The sequence below is a fragment of the Dendrobium catenatum genome, unplaced genomic scaffold, assembly GCF_001605985.2.
Source record: "Dendrobium catenatum unplaced genomic scaffold, ASM160598v2 fragScaff_scaffold_1074, whole genome shotgun sequence".
Classification (NCBI taxonomy): domain Eukaryota; kingdom Viridiplantae; phylum Streptophyta; class Magnoliopsida; order Asparagales; family Orchidaceae; genus Dendrobium; species Dendrobium catenatum.
Genome location: NW_021319536.1, coordinates 982,559 through 999,341, shown reverse-complemented (window position 1 = coordinate 999,341; position 16,783 = coordinate 982,559). Strand labels below are relative to the sequence as shown.

The following is a 16,783-nucleotide window of genomic DNA, read 5'->3' as shown; positions in this document are numbered from 1 at the left end:
GTCGACGTGCAAGGGGCGTGCGACGTGCGACGTGGGGAGCGACGTGGGATTGCAGGGCAGGTGAGATTTGATTTTTGATTTTTTTAACTGGATACGGGTCAACAAATTTGATCATATAGTCTTGACTCATGCACTATAATAATTGGAGCCTTGAGGATGCCCCGACTACCATGCATGAGGGACATGGGCATAAGGAAGGGATATCACGACTCGGCCCAGTTAGATCGTATATACGAGGCGGGAACGAAATCGGACGTTCAGATCAGTCACTAATCATCTTTCATTTAACAAAATTTCTTAATGAAACATTGCATTTCTTATACCAAAATCCTTTCCTCACATTCTTCTAACAATCCCTATAAAAAAACATAAAAAGAGAAATTCTATATTTCGGATTTAATTTTTTTTTTAAGAAATCTTGACATGTAAGGTATAAAACCATAGATCCAAACAAACCCTAAAGGTTTTCTAAAGAATCCATAAGAAAAAATCAAACCCTAAAAATTTTTACTTCAATAAAACTCGAGTAAAATTTCATATTCTTCAAGAAGAACTTACCTCGAGCCTTCCCCTACGTTTTTCCTAAAGAATCTCGCCGAAATCTCGCCCCCGAGCCCAAGCCGACGCCGAGCCTCCCCATCCAGAGCAAAGGTGGCTAAAGTCACCTTCTGATCGACAGGACATTGCATACCCTCTAGTATCTTTTCATCCTCAAAAGCCAGTTTTCAGTATCTATTGGCTCTCCTACTCCTGTAAAGAGAGGTGGTGGAGAGGACAATCATTGGAGAAGTTTGGTGGTAGAATAGCTTCCCAGATCTTATGGGAGGACTTTGTGAAAGTTTTCAGAGATTGGTTTGTGCCTCCTTCTGCGAGGAGACAGATGTAGGAGAGATTCATGCGACTGGTGTAAGGGGATTGGACAGTCATGCAATATGAAGCTGAGTTTACCACACTGTCCCGTTATGCCTCTCAGATTATTGCTACTGCTGAGGATAAGTGTCATAAGTTTTTATCAGGGCTTCGCGATGCAATTTGCCAGCCATTGGTTCTTCTTGGCATTGAAGATTATGCTGTGTTGGTTGAAAGAGCGAGGAGGATAGAGGTTGATTTTCAAACTATTCAGAAGAGGAGAGATTTCCAACAGAAGAGGAAAGGCTTTGAGAAGACCAGGAGCTTCTAGACTCATTCTAGAGGTTCTAGTGTAAAGAAGATCAGAACTGATAGTAGTGGGAGTTCTTCCAGTGCCAGAACTTGTATCTAATTTCGCACGGTTTGAAAATTAGAATTCGCCAAAGTTCGTTAAGTAACTTTTGGCCTTTTATACCCATTTTACCCTTCATATGACAATAGAGAAATTATAGGAATAAGGGCACATGCGTAAAAGCTTTTACTTAAAGCCCTCATAAGCCTAAGAGACCGAAATCCCTTGTTGTGTTTCTCTCGGCCGAACGAAGAGAGGCGACGCGAGAAAGGGAGGAGCGGCGTCGGCTTGGGCTCGGGGGCGAGATTCCGACGAGATTCTTTAGGAAAAACGTAGCGGAAGGCTTGAGGTAAGTTCTTCTTGAAGAATATGAAATTTTTCTTTAGTTTTATTGAAGTAAAAATTTTTAGGGTTTGATTTTTTCTTAGGGATTCTTTAGAAAACCTTTAGGGTTTGTTTGGATCTATGGTTTTATACCTTACATGTCAAGATTTCTTAAAAAAAAAAAATTAAATCCGAAATTTAGGATTTCTCTTTTTTTGTTTTTTATTGGGATTGTTAGAAGAATGTGAGGAAAAGATTTTGGTATAAGAAATGCAAGGTTTCCTTAAGAAATTTTGTTACATCAAAGATGATTAGTGACTGATCTGAACGTCCGATTTCGTTCCCGCCTCGTATATACGAGCTAACTGGGACGGGTCGTGACAAGGGAACTTCTTACTTTCCTACAAATAATTTAGATTCGCGTAAAGGAGAGAAGAGCAACTTCCTAATGCGTTGGAGAGTTTTCCTAAATCTATTTTGATATGATTTTGGGAATTTGGAAGTTTCTAGGAATATCCTAAAGATCCGTTTTGACAACATCTAGGAGAAACCTAAAGGTAAACACGTGATGGTTCGTAGCTCTTAGGGTAGAGCTAAAATTCACACAATCTAACATTTGGAGCCTTGAGGAGGCTCCAAACATCATGTATGAAGGGGAATTAAATTGGAAAGATGGTTCCTTAAAGTTTGAATGAATGTTTTGGATTCATGTGGAGAGGGGAAACTTGATCTCCTACGATTTCTAAGAGGTCTCAAAATCGGATTTGACATTATCTAAGAAACCTAGAAACATGCGAATGAAGTTTGTATGTTTAGGGGGATGAACGTATGCTAAGTTTGATTGACATTGCATTCAAACCCCTTAATTTATAAATTATACTAATCATACTTAAGTAATTCTGAAATATAACGGGACATACCTCATGAGCCCTTAAAGGCTATGAGGTATTCCACATTTGCTTTACAAGCACTTAGGAATTAGATGAGTATGCTTATAAATTTATAAATTTTTGGGTACAAGAAAGAAAGCGAACAAACAACCCTTGATATACACATGCATCTCAATTATTTTATTCAAAAACTCTAATTTAGAAGTTCCAAAAATAGGATTAGATAATTCCAAACATAGGCACTCATGAGCTTATGAAGGCCCATGCAACCTCAAAGTTATTTAGAATTAAATGAGCCTATTTAATTGCCTTCCAAATCTCTAGAGATTGTGGGTTGTTCTAAGCAAATAATAATCACCATTTTAAACAAATTAAACTTGATGAAGAAGCTTGTCATCATGGATTTGTTTGATCATGCATGTTGTGGGGTTTACAACATAAGTCTTTGGAGACTTATGGTGAACCTCACAACAAACTTAATATCATATATGCTTATGTTAAATCAAACAATTTTATTAAATTTTCACCAAGCTTGGAAGGCAAAGAATTTTAGCATATGTAAGGTACCCTAAACATATGTCAATTTTTTCGCGACGGTTCAAATTGGATAACTACACATGCAACCCTTATGTTTGAATCTAGGGCTGTCAATTTTTGACACGACCCGAAACACGACCCGGAAAAATCTGGGTTCAAAGAACTGACACGATTTGCGTTACGGGTTGTGTTCGGGTTGACCCGGAAACCCGAAAATGACCAGGAAATGACCCGGAAATGAGTTTGTCCGTTTCTGTTGCCCGGCGTGCCCGCCCTGCCCGCGAATCAACTCGACACGTCGTGTCGCAGTCCAACCTCCCAATCGCGTCACTGGAGACTGGCGCTGTCTCGCCTCTGCCGCTCTGGCGACTGGCACGCGTCGAGTCGCAGTCTCTACGTTCGCGATCTCGACGTTCGCGGCTTCGCTGTAGCCGCTACGCCGCCGCAGTGCCGCTGCCGCTGCCGCAGTGCCGTGCCGACCGACTGCCGCTGCTGCCTCGCCGCAGCGCCGCCTACCGCTGCTGCTGCCGCCGGCCGCTGTGCGTGCCGCCGCCTGCCTCTACTTCGTGACCGAAAACCGCATATTTCAAAATTCCGTGTCGGGTCGTGTTGACCCGAACCCTATCCGGGTCGGGTTCGGGTCCAGAGAATTGACCCGAAACTTGTTTCGAGTCATGTCCGGGTCGGGTCAGATACAGCCGGGTCAAATTCGGGTCTAACCCGAACACGACCCGCCGACACGAATTGACAGCCCTATTTGAATCCTACTTATGCATATAGGAAATTGAATCGACATCGGCGACCTTGAATTATGTTATCACGAACTTCATAGCCATCTTGAAGGCAATGACCGAATTCCCTTAGGGCATTTAAATGGCCGAGAGAGGTCGCGCGAGCGTAGAACGCCACTCCGGCTTGTAAGTCTTTCTACCTTTTGGAACCTCCGCTGCCATTAAACTGTATAATAGCAAGAGAGTAAAGCGCCTGAGCATGGAATTTGATCGCCGCTTTCGCTAGTAGAGATATTCCAGTTAATCTGTAACCTAAATAGTAGAATCAGATCTGAAACATTGGGCTGGAGGAAATAATTAGCTATTTGAGTTAAAATCCTCAGTGTATGGATGAAGAGAAATCATGACTAATTTGTTCACTTACCATTCCAAGCATATAGCAGACATGCATATTGCCAGCCATACAGCAGCACCAGAGAAAACAATGAGCATAATTCGACCAGTTTTTTTCCTTCATCGCAAGCACTCTCACAGAGGTTTTTAGAGAACTAGTTTGGCGAGATACAAAAAGTGAAATCTTTTGCATCTGGTAAGAAATTGAATCGATCGAAAGTGTCTCAATTTCTTACCAGTTGCAAAAGATTTCGCTTTTTGTGTCTCACCAAACCAGTTCTCTCAAGGGCCTCTATGAGAGTGCTTCGGTGAAGGCGAAAAATTGGTCGGATTTCGCTCATCGTTTTCTCGGGTGCTGCTGTATAGACGGCAATATGTATGCCTGCTATATGCTTGGAATGGTAATTGAACAAATTAGTCATGATTTCTCCTCATCCATTCACTGAGCATTTTAACTTAAATAGCTAATTATTTCCTCCTGCCCAAATTTTCAGATTCGATTCTACTATTTAGGTTACAGATTAACTGGAATATCTCTGCTGGCAAAAGCGACGATCGGATTCCATGCTCGGGCGCTTTAATCTCTTGCTATTATACAATTCAATGGCAGCGTAGGTTCCAAAAGGTAGAAAGACTTACAAGCCGGAGTAGCGTTCTGCGCTCGCGCGGCCTCTCTCGGCCATTTAAATGCCCTGAAGGGAATTCGGCCATTGCCTTCAAGATGGTTACGGAGTTCGTCAGAACATACTTCAAGGTCGCCGTTGTCTGATCCATGTTTACTACAACGATTTGGAAAACATGAATGAAAACCTCAAATTTTTGAGGGATTTCAAGAGTTGGAGAAAAGGATGACCCATTATTATTTCCCTAGGCTTCTCTAAGCATGAGTACTTACACTTGCATGTTAATTTTTGTCATAACATATCAATCTAAGGAGTATAACATTGCATGCGGCGTTGTAAAAGTCTACACCCTAACTTCTAATTTCTAGGTCAAATAAAATGGCCTAACTTATGGTTCAATCATAGGTGATGGAGGACATGCATGAATGCAAAATCATACAATTTGGAAGGTGTTGGATACCAATCCAACACCTCCACACGCATCGAAATCCTCTCCGGACTCTCACATAAGAGCCAACAAATGGAAATCATCAAATTCCATTGTTTTGCGAAGAGGACAACCAATGAGGGATTTTGGGAGAGCAAAAATTAAAGTTTTCTAAGGACCTTGGGCTTGGGGACGTCAACCACACATCAACAGCTAGGGGGCCTTAGGGCTTTTCCTAAGTTTTAGTCTTTTACCTCTCCCGGGTTGTCCTAACGCTCGCTCCTATCCAAGCTCCATGTGTTGTCCAAGTCGCTCCGAGGGAGGAAGACCGCTGTGCAAGCCACTCCAGACGTCGCCGCCGTTGTCCAAGGCATTTCGAAGGCTCCAAACCGCTGTTTGGGAGGTTTTGGAGGCTTCCCTTGCTGTTTGGAAGCTTCCAAGAGCTCCCTACTCTCTACAAACTCATCAGAGTTGAAGAAGAAAGGGGTAGAAGCCTTCCTCCGGAGGAAAAGTCGCACCAGCCTAGATTTGGAGAGAATCGGTGGCTTGGGATCGAACTTACAGGCCGATTGCTTCATGAGGTATGGTAAATGGGAGGAGATCGGACCCTAGAAGGATTTGCCGAAGCCCTGGGTGGCGCCGGATGGAGGATCCGCACGCGAAAAAGGGGGGGGGGAATGAAGGCCTAGGCGCGGAATGGAGCTCTGCACGCAAGCAACGTCGCGGATGCAGGGGTTCGCTTCTCCTTCTCCCACTCTCTCTCTTTCTCTCGGTTGGGACGGACAGCAGGGGGAGCCGAATGAGGCTCCCCTCTCCCTCTCACGCTCTTAGAAGCGCATGCAAGGAGCAGGTCGACCGCCCTCAACGCCCAATTCTGTTCCCTCTCTGCACGAAATGAGAGAAATCCTACTTGAGTAGATTCTCTGATGGATTTGACAGAAATTTGAGTGTGAATTGAGATGGGATCTCATCCTTAGGTATCATTTTTTTAATTTTGAGACTCAATCTAGCCCAAATTGAGTGCTTGGGCTGAAATTGAGTTGAATTGAACTCGACTCGGATCGATTTGTCTCAATTTGGGCTCGATCGAGTTAATTTCATGAAATTGAACTCGAATCGGCGCTGAATTGCATCGAATTGGGCTCGACAGGGTTTGATTTGAATTGATTTAATTTTAATTAAATTAAAATGAATTTAATTTAATTAAATTAAGGTTTAATTTGGGTTAATTTCGCCTCGATGACGATCGATTGAGTTGATCGATACAAAAATGTTTGTTAATAGTCATCATCGCCGTTAGCATTATTTCAATTATTGCATGTTGGCTGTATACAATCGTTTCCTGCATTCATTATTTGTGGTGATAATATTTTGTTAGCTTTAGTTCATTATAGAGTTTTTATTTCTGATCTACCACCTTTTTTGTCTATTCCATCCACATGTTATCTACGTGTTTTATCGGTGCATCTTATTCTTTCCTTTCTACTTTCACAAATTATAATAACCTATGATGCACAGATACGGATATGGCGACATGAACATGTCAATTATTGAAAATATAGAATACAGACACATGTTTCATGATAGTATAATTTTTATATTTTAAACCTGACATATATAAATAAAATAAGCGGAATATTAAGAATAATTGAGAAATAATAAGACATTCAGCAAATATTTGTACTAAAATGATTAATTTTATGATGTTGAGAGTTAGGCGTCGATGTCATTTACCAGGCTTGAGAGGGAAGATGATCATTCTATTGAGAGTTGGCATTGATGTTGTGCAATGGGCATTGGGTGTTGATGTCATGATGATGTCAATCGTCGATGTCGAGATTGCATCGGTTGTCCATATTGAGATGATGTTGGACAAATAAGAGATGTTGAGAAGGCACAAGGGTGATTGTGGGTGTCGAAATTGCTGGCGTTGAGCATCAATGTCAATATAATATCAGATGGTTTTAAAACATTGATGTTGTGATGATGTCAAACATCAATATTGAGATGACATCGAATATTGTTGTGAAACCCTAGCCACACCCATAAGAGAGAAATGAAAATGGAAATGTTCTGATGCGGGCAAAAATCCGGGGGATGGGGCACCTGAGGACCTCCGCTGGCAAGGGACCTACTAAACAACGACACGCTCGAAAAATGAGAGGAGAGAGCCGAACAAAGCCTTACATTTCAAATAAAACTTAAGAAGAAGAAATTAAGGACTACAAACGACGATTTAATAAACTCGAATCGAAATTAAAGACACCCTAAACTTGCTTCACTTATAGAAGAGGGATACAAGTGAGGTATAAACTTGCGGAGAGACGAAAGAAATTAGAAGCCAAGACGAAGGGTGGAAAGAGCTCGCAAGATTTCCAAAGGGGATGAGAATAAGGTGGACAAAGCTCGCAAGCTTTTCCAACAAAACCCGCAGGTTTCAATTTCTAAAAATCATTCACATAACTATTTTAAAATATTACAAACCCCTCATATTTATAGGTATGAAAGGGGAATAAAAAAAGCCACATAACATTGAATTCCCACAAGAATCCAAGCAACACAAGCCATGAAAAGCCCCTTGCTTTTCACGGAAAAACAGCCCAGCCCAGGAATCGAAGGAGCAACCACGGGAACCAAAGGGACCGCATGGAACCAAGGCGCCAAAAGCCACGGGAAAGCCTCCAGTTCGGAAAACCAGCAGCCACCGTGGGAACCAAGGGGCCACGGCACGGAAAACAGCAGCCCACCGTGGAAGCCAAGGAGCCATGGCATGGGAAACAAAACATCTTGGAATTTCAAAAGCCATTTTGGAATTCCTAGAGACAAACTTTAATTAAGACATAAAAACTAAAATAAAATTACATTAATAAAGATAACTATGAGCTAAAATTTAGCTAATAATGAGCTAACCCTTAGTTCAATAAATGAACTAAAGACCAGCTCATAAATGAGCTAAATTCCAGCTCAAATTTGATTGAGCTTGTAAACTCAAGGGAAGCCAAAATTTAAATTATTTTGGGTATGAGTTGACCCCCCCTTTGTCTACATCATGTTCGAGTGTGATATTTTTGTAAGTGATAGATTTGGGTCTACGGAGAGAAAATGTGAATTTTAGCTTTATTTTTTTAATAAATAGAAAATTGAAATACAATAAATTATATTTAATTTTTTTTCATAAATTATTTAAGACACATGTCTAATTTATTTTTAACAGTTTTTTAATCAGACAAGTCCAATACGTGCCAGAGGAGTGTCGACTGTGTGTTGTGTCTAATACATGTCATGCATTAGATACTTCTTTGAGTAAGTATTGGTGCATCATAGATAATAACCTATTTCCCAAAACTTTATAATCAATAAGTGTCATGCTCATAGTTTCTCTAATATGTAATCGTGCACACTATATTTATAACATCGATCTTAAAGTACACATTTTATCCTTCCTAAGCTTTTTCTTGTTAGTGGTTTATTTATTCCCAACACTTGGATCATTCATATAAGATAGATGTATTTATTTCTTCCTTATATGCTTCGCTTTCAAGTAATATTTCCCTTTGAGGCACTTCATTTTTCGAGATTCTCATATATATATAACTCTTTCTTTTGTATAAAAGAGCCAAGTTATCCATATCCAAACTTGTACCATTTGATTATCCAGTATGATTCATTTGAATGTGCTGTAGCCTGTAAGCACTTCCAAAACCTATCATACACAATGCAAACTATCGTTGAAGTGACTCTAATAGTCACTAAATATCCACTACTAATATTACTAACTGTTCTTCATGCACATCTTCATTAAATTCAACATAATTGTGATATGAACCTTTCATCCTGAATGCCCATTAGATCAACAAGTAATTATACGCTTCCAACCAGGGCATTTAGTTTTGAACTTTATGATATACATTTTGGAGAAATTTGTAAGGTTCCAATGCCTTGTTATCTTCTTCTCGTTTTAAATATTAATAAATTCTCTTAAGCAGTTTTGGTTTTGTTATTTTAAATAATGTGTTTTATTATGTTGTTATATGACCATTTTTTTAACACTGAATTGCAGAAAAGGATTTATAACATAAGTAATTGTTTCCAATTGCAATTAGATTATGCAGAAATATGAGTTACACATATGTGATGCACCGTAGGCTTATTGAATTGAATTTTAATAAGTCGATTGTCACTTCAAATGAAGCCATTTGATTGATTAGAAATAAGTAGTTATGATTAAGAAATATTTCCCCACAGTTTATTATTTCCATAAAGCTGAAGTACTTGGCTTGTACAAAATATTCCAAAATTTATGAAATTTACCATGATATTTAGATTATAATTTGATTAGCGGATCTAAGAAATCTGGATGTAAATGTTAGACATGATGGGCTACATGGTTATTTTACACCATCGCAGGCAATGAAATTTCTGTTAATTGTCAAATGGCCACAGCTTGACAACGTATAGGATCAGAATTGAGGAAGACGATGCAGTATATGTATTTTAATAAAAAAATTAATCATTAATATTTAAATTATGCTAATGGAAAAATCATCATATTTTTATAAATTAGTTTAAGAATGAAGATAGTCCATAGTGGGAAGATCCAAGTTATTTCATTCAACATAAAATAATGATTATAATAGACTTCTAATTTATAATCTATGAAAAGAAAATAGTTCTATATGCTAATAATAAACACATTTCCTTACATTTTAATGCAAAAATAGACTTTAGAAAGTGAGATTAAGCAAAAGGACAAGATTTATAGGTACTTTTTTGTTAGCCTACATAAAAAGAGCCTAAAAAGTTGTCACACCCCAGTTTGGCTTACCCTCCCCTACCAGTCAATCTGGAGTATAATAGTGAAGAAAAATTTAAACCGACTCCTCCTTACTAACACCCATTCCGAGCCACTACTTTCAGAATAAAGTGAGTAAAAATGAAATCTATTTTGACTCTACTAACATGTCAACCTATCAACTCAAACTTAATAATGGGAAGCATATACTGTACTTTACTGAACATCAAATATAATTAAAGCAAATATAGAACTTTACTAAAACTTTTAAAAATTTCTTACATACCAAAAAGTTTATACAGTTATCCGTCATATTTCCTTTAAGATCTTTTTGTACACCCAAAACATATTTACACCAAAAAGAAACTGTCACGTCTTTCACGCCTAGTGCCCTACGGGCTCCTTTCCCTTACTTGCAGTATAACCACTGCTAATGAGCTATGGTCCAATGAAATACACAAGCAATGCATAAGAATTGATAATAACATTTTAACCATTGTGAAAGGCATAACATTAGTGACTAAATAAGAATATGGTTAGAGCACCTTCCATGTGGATCACAAGAAAACATATCAATACTTTCCAACTTACTAATATTTCAACGCTGTTTAAAACAAGTCATATGATGGCTATAAGCTTTTGTATCCTTTCAATTTTTAAATTCAAGATTGGGTCTAGATTCTCAACTTTTAGAATTGAGGTTGCTCTCTCATTTAAGCTTGGGTCCAAATTCCCAACTTTTATAATAGAGAGTGTAGGCTAACCTCGTCCGGTCTTTCTCCTTTACTTGTACGGGCCTATCCTCCATATATGACTTAATCATTTGCTTTTGTGCTATCATCTCTTTTTATATAATCACAATCACCAGTATCAAGTGAATCAACATTCTATATAACTGGAATCAACTACAACGAATAATTTGAAATAGATGGAAATACATGTTATCACATGAGAGGCATGCTATCGTAAATATGCCAATTATCAACTTACAAATATATGAAATTTGAACTAATTCTTATGAATTAGTTGGGTATCTCACCTCGGTATCCCGATTCTTTCTTCTTTTGTATACCACCTCAATCACGCTCTTCTTCATTCAATTCAAATTTTTAAAATCAGCAACTATCACAGTCCCATAATGTCCTTTACCTATTTTCCCTCCTATTTTTTGAATTCAGCAACTGAATTCAACAACATCACTAAATTTAACAACTTTTACTGATTTAATAATCTGTTTTCAGCATCCCTAATGTTCAGAAATCTAAAATATTAAATTAAGCTAACCTTTCAGTGTTATTAACGGATTTCAGCAACATACCAACAAGATTTAAGCATTCATTTTACTGATTTTCTACCACTCGTAACTTGCTACACACACTACAATGAACAAAATACTATTTCAGATGGAAAGGAAAAAATTATTTTAAGCACACACCTCTGGTTTTCTTCCAATTTTTAAACCCTAAAGAAGATTTCCTATGTTTCATTACCTGAAAACTGCATCTCCCTTGCTCAGCAGAATCGCTTTCTCCAGTCTCCCACCCACCTGACACTAGCGGCTTGCTTCCAAATCAAAAAGCACTGTGGAAATGAGGGGGGGATAACTGAAGGAATTACTTGAGATTTCTATAGAGTTATTGCTTGAGATACTATATATAATATTATTATTGGTATTCCACTAAGATCCTACTCACCTGCCCTTTTTCCTCTCGTAACCGTAGGATTAAATCCACTCATTGCATGTGGGTTTAAGTGTTTTAGCTTCAGTCATGTTATAATAGCATTTAGGTAATAATAACAAAATGTTAAAGGACTGTTATATAGTTATAAAAAATTTTACTGAGAAAAAAATGTTAGTATTCATACATAGTAATATTAATTATTCACATATACTTTAATATGTCCAGATGCTCGAAATTAAACATAGACTTTAACAAAACTAATGAACATGTAGAAATTCATGCTCACCTTTATTTTGAATATTTTTGGGTATTATAAAAGTATTAAGTTATTTGATAGGATCCGTTATTTTTCAAAGTAGGAATGTATCATGATTTGAAGCCATGTATTGGTTCTAGAGATAAAAGAAGAATATCATCATGTGTTGTGAAATCATGGAGCCCTTAATTATTTGGAGTAAATATAAAGTCTGTTTACTGCTGAATTCTAAAGTAGTAATATTAGCCAAAACAGTGCTCTTCTTGGCACTAGATCTTGAATTCCCATTGTGATGCTTTCCGAGGCTCATTTTCAGCATTGGGCAACATTAATGGTCCCCCATCTAATGGATGCTCAAGAACTGGCGCCTATCAACAATAATAAAGTGGATCAATGGTGTCTAGAAAGTTCAGCTTCTTAAGGTAAAGTTAGGAGGAATTTCCTATTTAAATTCGTTCTCCTTTTCCACTCAGAGTCAAAGCCCTGTGTTCCACCATAGGCTTCTACTGCAAGGTTCTTTAATGATTCATAGAAAGAAAGTTGAGATAAGGCAATAGAGATACCAAGATTGATTATCATTATCAAATAATTGTCGTTATGAAACATAAGCACATTATAGTGTGGAAACGAGCTTTTGATTTGTCATAAACCTCAAGCATACATAAGACAGATCTCTTAAAGAATAAAAATGTAAAATATGTGTTAAAATGGCTTATTTGCATCTAAGGATATCTAGAATAATCAATTGCCTATAGTAAATGCTGCTAGAGAAATTTTCAAATCTATTTAGGTGTATACACAATATTTATATGTATTTAATCGTAGTGTGTAGCTATCAAATTTCCCTTTTTAACACATTTATGCTTTTTTGTGAGAAGCCCGATAATGCACCAAAAAATGATGGAAAAAAGTAATTTGGCTACTTAATAATCTTATGAATTTGTAGATTTCTTTCTAAAAAGTATGCTTAAATGATGGAAATGTGATTAATAATAGTTACTATTTTTGTATTATATAATTAACTAATTAATTTGAGAAACATTTATTTTGAGAAAAATTTAAGTGTGATTGGTTATAATTAAAAAATACAACATTGCATTATTAATCTTGCTTCGAACATATCCCAAAGAAAGTGTAAGAAGATTTATGATGTGGCTTTGCAAAATGGATGGACAGTAAAATGCTTGGAACTCACTTCTAAAACTGAGTTTTGGTATCGTGTGTTTGGTGAAAAGTTGGTGAAAATGAGTTCATATTCTAAAACTCACATTCATAAATGTGAAAAGTGAGTCACTTATGAGAGCTTGGAAATCACCTTCATCTTTTACTTATTATTGAAAGTAATATGATAATGTAAAGTGAAATGGAGGATAGGTTTGAATAATATTTTTATACATAATAATAATAAAATAATTTAAATTTAATTGTATGATGAGTGAAAAAAAGTCACAACAATCCAAATAAATATTAAAACTAATTTCACAATAACGAAATGCATATACAACTAATAAACTTCACTAGAACTTCCTATAATCAAGCTCACTTATGGAACTCAGTTCCAACAACTTCCAAATGCTTATGTCGAAACAAATTGACCATAAAATTCCCTTATATAATTAGATATTAGAGAAATTGCCATGATAAGCATGAAGGATCATGAATGAATGGCCTATGTTTCTGGTTGAAAGCATCATTGTGCTCACTAATAGTAGAGTTGATGTTTGTTGTGCTGGATTATACTCCGTTTTAATTTCAATAAAGACCATATGAAGGTTTTAAGTTGCCCTCTACATATAATTTGTTCTTCCTTATATAAAATCAATTTGATTCCTTAACATAGGTGCGTTACTTTGTTATGTGGTTTCCTTTGTTTTACATTATTGCTTATTCATTTGAATAGCCCTTTGTATATTTTGCCAGCAAAAAAGATCTACGTGCTTATTGAGATTTTAATTTTGATCCATTTTCAAATTGGATTATTCTTTTTCCCAACCAGGCTTATGCTTCATATTCTAGCCAGATTAAATAGGGCTGTTATTTGTCATTACTTCATTGTGTATTATGAAGGTACCTAGGTTTTGAGTCACCGAAATAGGCTCCCAGCAAATTTGAAGGTAGGCGTGTGTATATCAACCTCTCTCCAAAAACCCTATGTAGTGGGGGCTCCTTGCATGGGTGCACCCTTTATTAGTTCACTATGTATCTATTTCAATGCTATCAACTGGTTCAGCCATGGCCTGATTCTGGTCTAATATATTTCTAAAATCTCTAACAAATTTACATATATGGCTGTTTAATCATCTGCTTTGGAATTGCAGCACTTCTTCCGCAAGGAACCTGTGGTTGGGATTGAGTATGAAGCACAACTGCAAAAAACCATCCTGCCATGTAAGTCATGGTATTCCGCATCTATAATGAATATGCTTGACACTAATTATGTCTTCCTACTTGTAATCAGGACGATATCTTGGAAACGATATTAGAGTTTTTTTGTGATGAGTTCAATGTCCATGTTGTTATTACTTAACCTTGTTATATGAGCCTTCAAATTGCCAGTAATCCAAACTAGAAAACTGGTGAGTGATTTGAAATAGCGGATAATTTTTCTAATTAAAATATGAAAAACGAGAAGAAATGTTTTCTCCTTATGAATTGCTTTATTCATACGCCCGGTCCATTTTTTAAAACAGCAATGACATAAAAAGATGTCTTAAATCTTTGATAATTTAATCAAAACCAGCAAGAAATAGAAGACAATAATAAGATAAGTAAGAAATATTCTAATTTATTCCTGAAAAATAGGGATTTTAATCTCACATTTTTCACATGGAATTTAATTCTACAATTTTTATATTCCCGCTTAAGTTGGAGAATAGTTATTTATTACTCCTAGCTTGTCAAATGGTATTTCTATGCTTTATCTTAGAATCCCCTTTGTTAACATGTCTTCCACTTATTGATTTGTGGGAACATAGATTATAGAGATGGGGTCTTCTTAATATATCCTTTAATAAATTGTCTTCTTTAATATATTTTGCTTGATTGTGGACAATATTTTGTGCCATGCTGATTGTAGATTTGTTATTAGAGTATCATTTTAGTGGATTTATGACTTATACTTTAAGTTCTACCATTAAATATTTTTAGTCAAAGTAATTCATAATGCTCTTGAACAAGTGTTTTAAATTTAGCATTTGTAGTACTACATGAAATAACTTATTGCTTTGGGATTCTCGAAGTGACTAAGTTTCTTGGTACTTTAGTACAACTTGATGTGGACCTCTTGTTATCATTATATTCTGCCCATTATATACATTGATAAAAGCTTCAGTACTCTTTTGTTCATTTTTCTCCAAAAATAAACCTTGTATTGGTGTAGATTTCAAGTATCTCAAGATCTTATAGACAACTTCCTGAATGGAGAGTGTATGCATTAACTTACCGTGCTGATTATAAAGACAATATTACGCATTGTGTGAGATAAATTTATTAGCTTCCTATCTTATCTCTTATATTTTTCCTTCTATGGGAATTCTTTCTTTTGTTCTCTTATACTTTGAGTTTACCTCAATTGGTGTTTCTTTTAGTCTACACCCAAAATACAGGTTTTATTATATAGATCTTGAGGGTATTCTACATAGAGACTTTAATATATTTCTTATTTTTGGGCCACTTCCATTCATAATAAATATCTAATTTATCTAAATCCTTATTTTCAAACTCATTTCCAACTATATTTTTCAATTGCTCCATACTTTAATTAGGGGTGTTAATATGGGTCAACATCGAACCTGACCTGGACCAAAAACACCAAGTCGAACCTGACCTGCTAGCAACCCGAATGGCCGGAATCTAACCCATTAAACTATTTTGGTTTAATTTTTTTAATAAATTATTAACTATAAAGTTTATGATATTTGTTCAAAAATAAGAAAATTATAATGACAAGTAAAAAAATTAAGAAAAAATGATATTAAACATATCATTTTTGGGTAAAAAACCGGCTCTTGGGTCAACCCAAACATGATTCTTTTATTGGTTTGCTGGTCAACCCAGCCCAATCTATTTAATAATGGTAAAAAAACCAACCTAAACCTGATGTGTTTATTAAATGGGTCAACATAGAACTGGATTTTTTTGGTCTGGTTGGCGGGTCGGGTCATTTATTGTCACCCTACTTATAATGGGTATATAGCTTTCTTGATGAACATGTTATGATTAATTTGTTCTTGAATATATTCATACTTGTTTATTGTATTTGCAAAGCATCCAAGCAAAGCTCTTGGTGACCTTTTCAATTTGTAAATGGACTTATTCAATTTGAATACTATTGTATTTCCATTTCATTTTTCAAAACCAAGTGAAAAGTCCATGTATACATTTTCATCTGGCTTCCCATTAAAGAGAATGTTCTTGACACATAGTTGGTACCTAAAACTTGCACTATTTTTAATGACTTGATCACTTAATGTCAAAATCCTACCACTATTTATTATTACTAAAATTATATTCCATGCATTCGGTTTAAGATCTACTCAAACAAAAGCCCTTTAACTCTAAGGTTGACCTCCATAATTCAATTTTTCATCAACTCGCTCTCTAGTCTTATCAACAAGAAGAATATCATCAACAAAAAACATATACCATGGTACATCCTCTAGCAAATTTCTAGTAAGATTATCCATGGCTAAAGAAAAAAGATATGGGCTTAAAGCCAATCCTTGATTTAATGCAATTGAAATAGGAAAATGCTTGGTCAAGCCATCTTGTATTTGAACACAAGTAATAGCTTATATACACATATCCTTAATAACTTGAATAAAAACATTATTAACTTGATGTAGGCAAGGAAAGGGTCAAAACAAGTTGAGTTAAAGTTTGTAAGTTCTACTTGAATCAGCTCATTAATGAGCCTCTTCTTATGTTT

The 16,783-nt window shown here is 36.2% G+C and overlaps 1 protein-coding gene across 1 annotated transcript in view; it reads left to right on the top strand.

Annotated features, from left to right (window-relative positions):
* The window catches only part of LOC110103204 (zinc protease PQQL-like), a 116,716-nt gene that overhangs the window by 39,978 nt on the left and 59,955 nt on the right, over positions 1 to 16,783 (top strand). Inside the window, exon 8 of the mRNA XM_020831813.2 lies at positions 14,175 to 14,244. Within this exon, the coding sequence (XP_020687472.1) occupies positions 14,175 to 14,244 (70 nt within the window). The remainder of the gene's footprint in view (positions 1 to 14,174; positions 14,245 to 16,783) is intronic.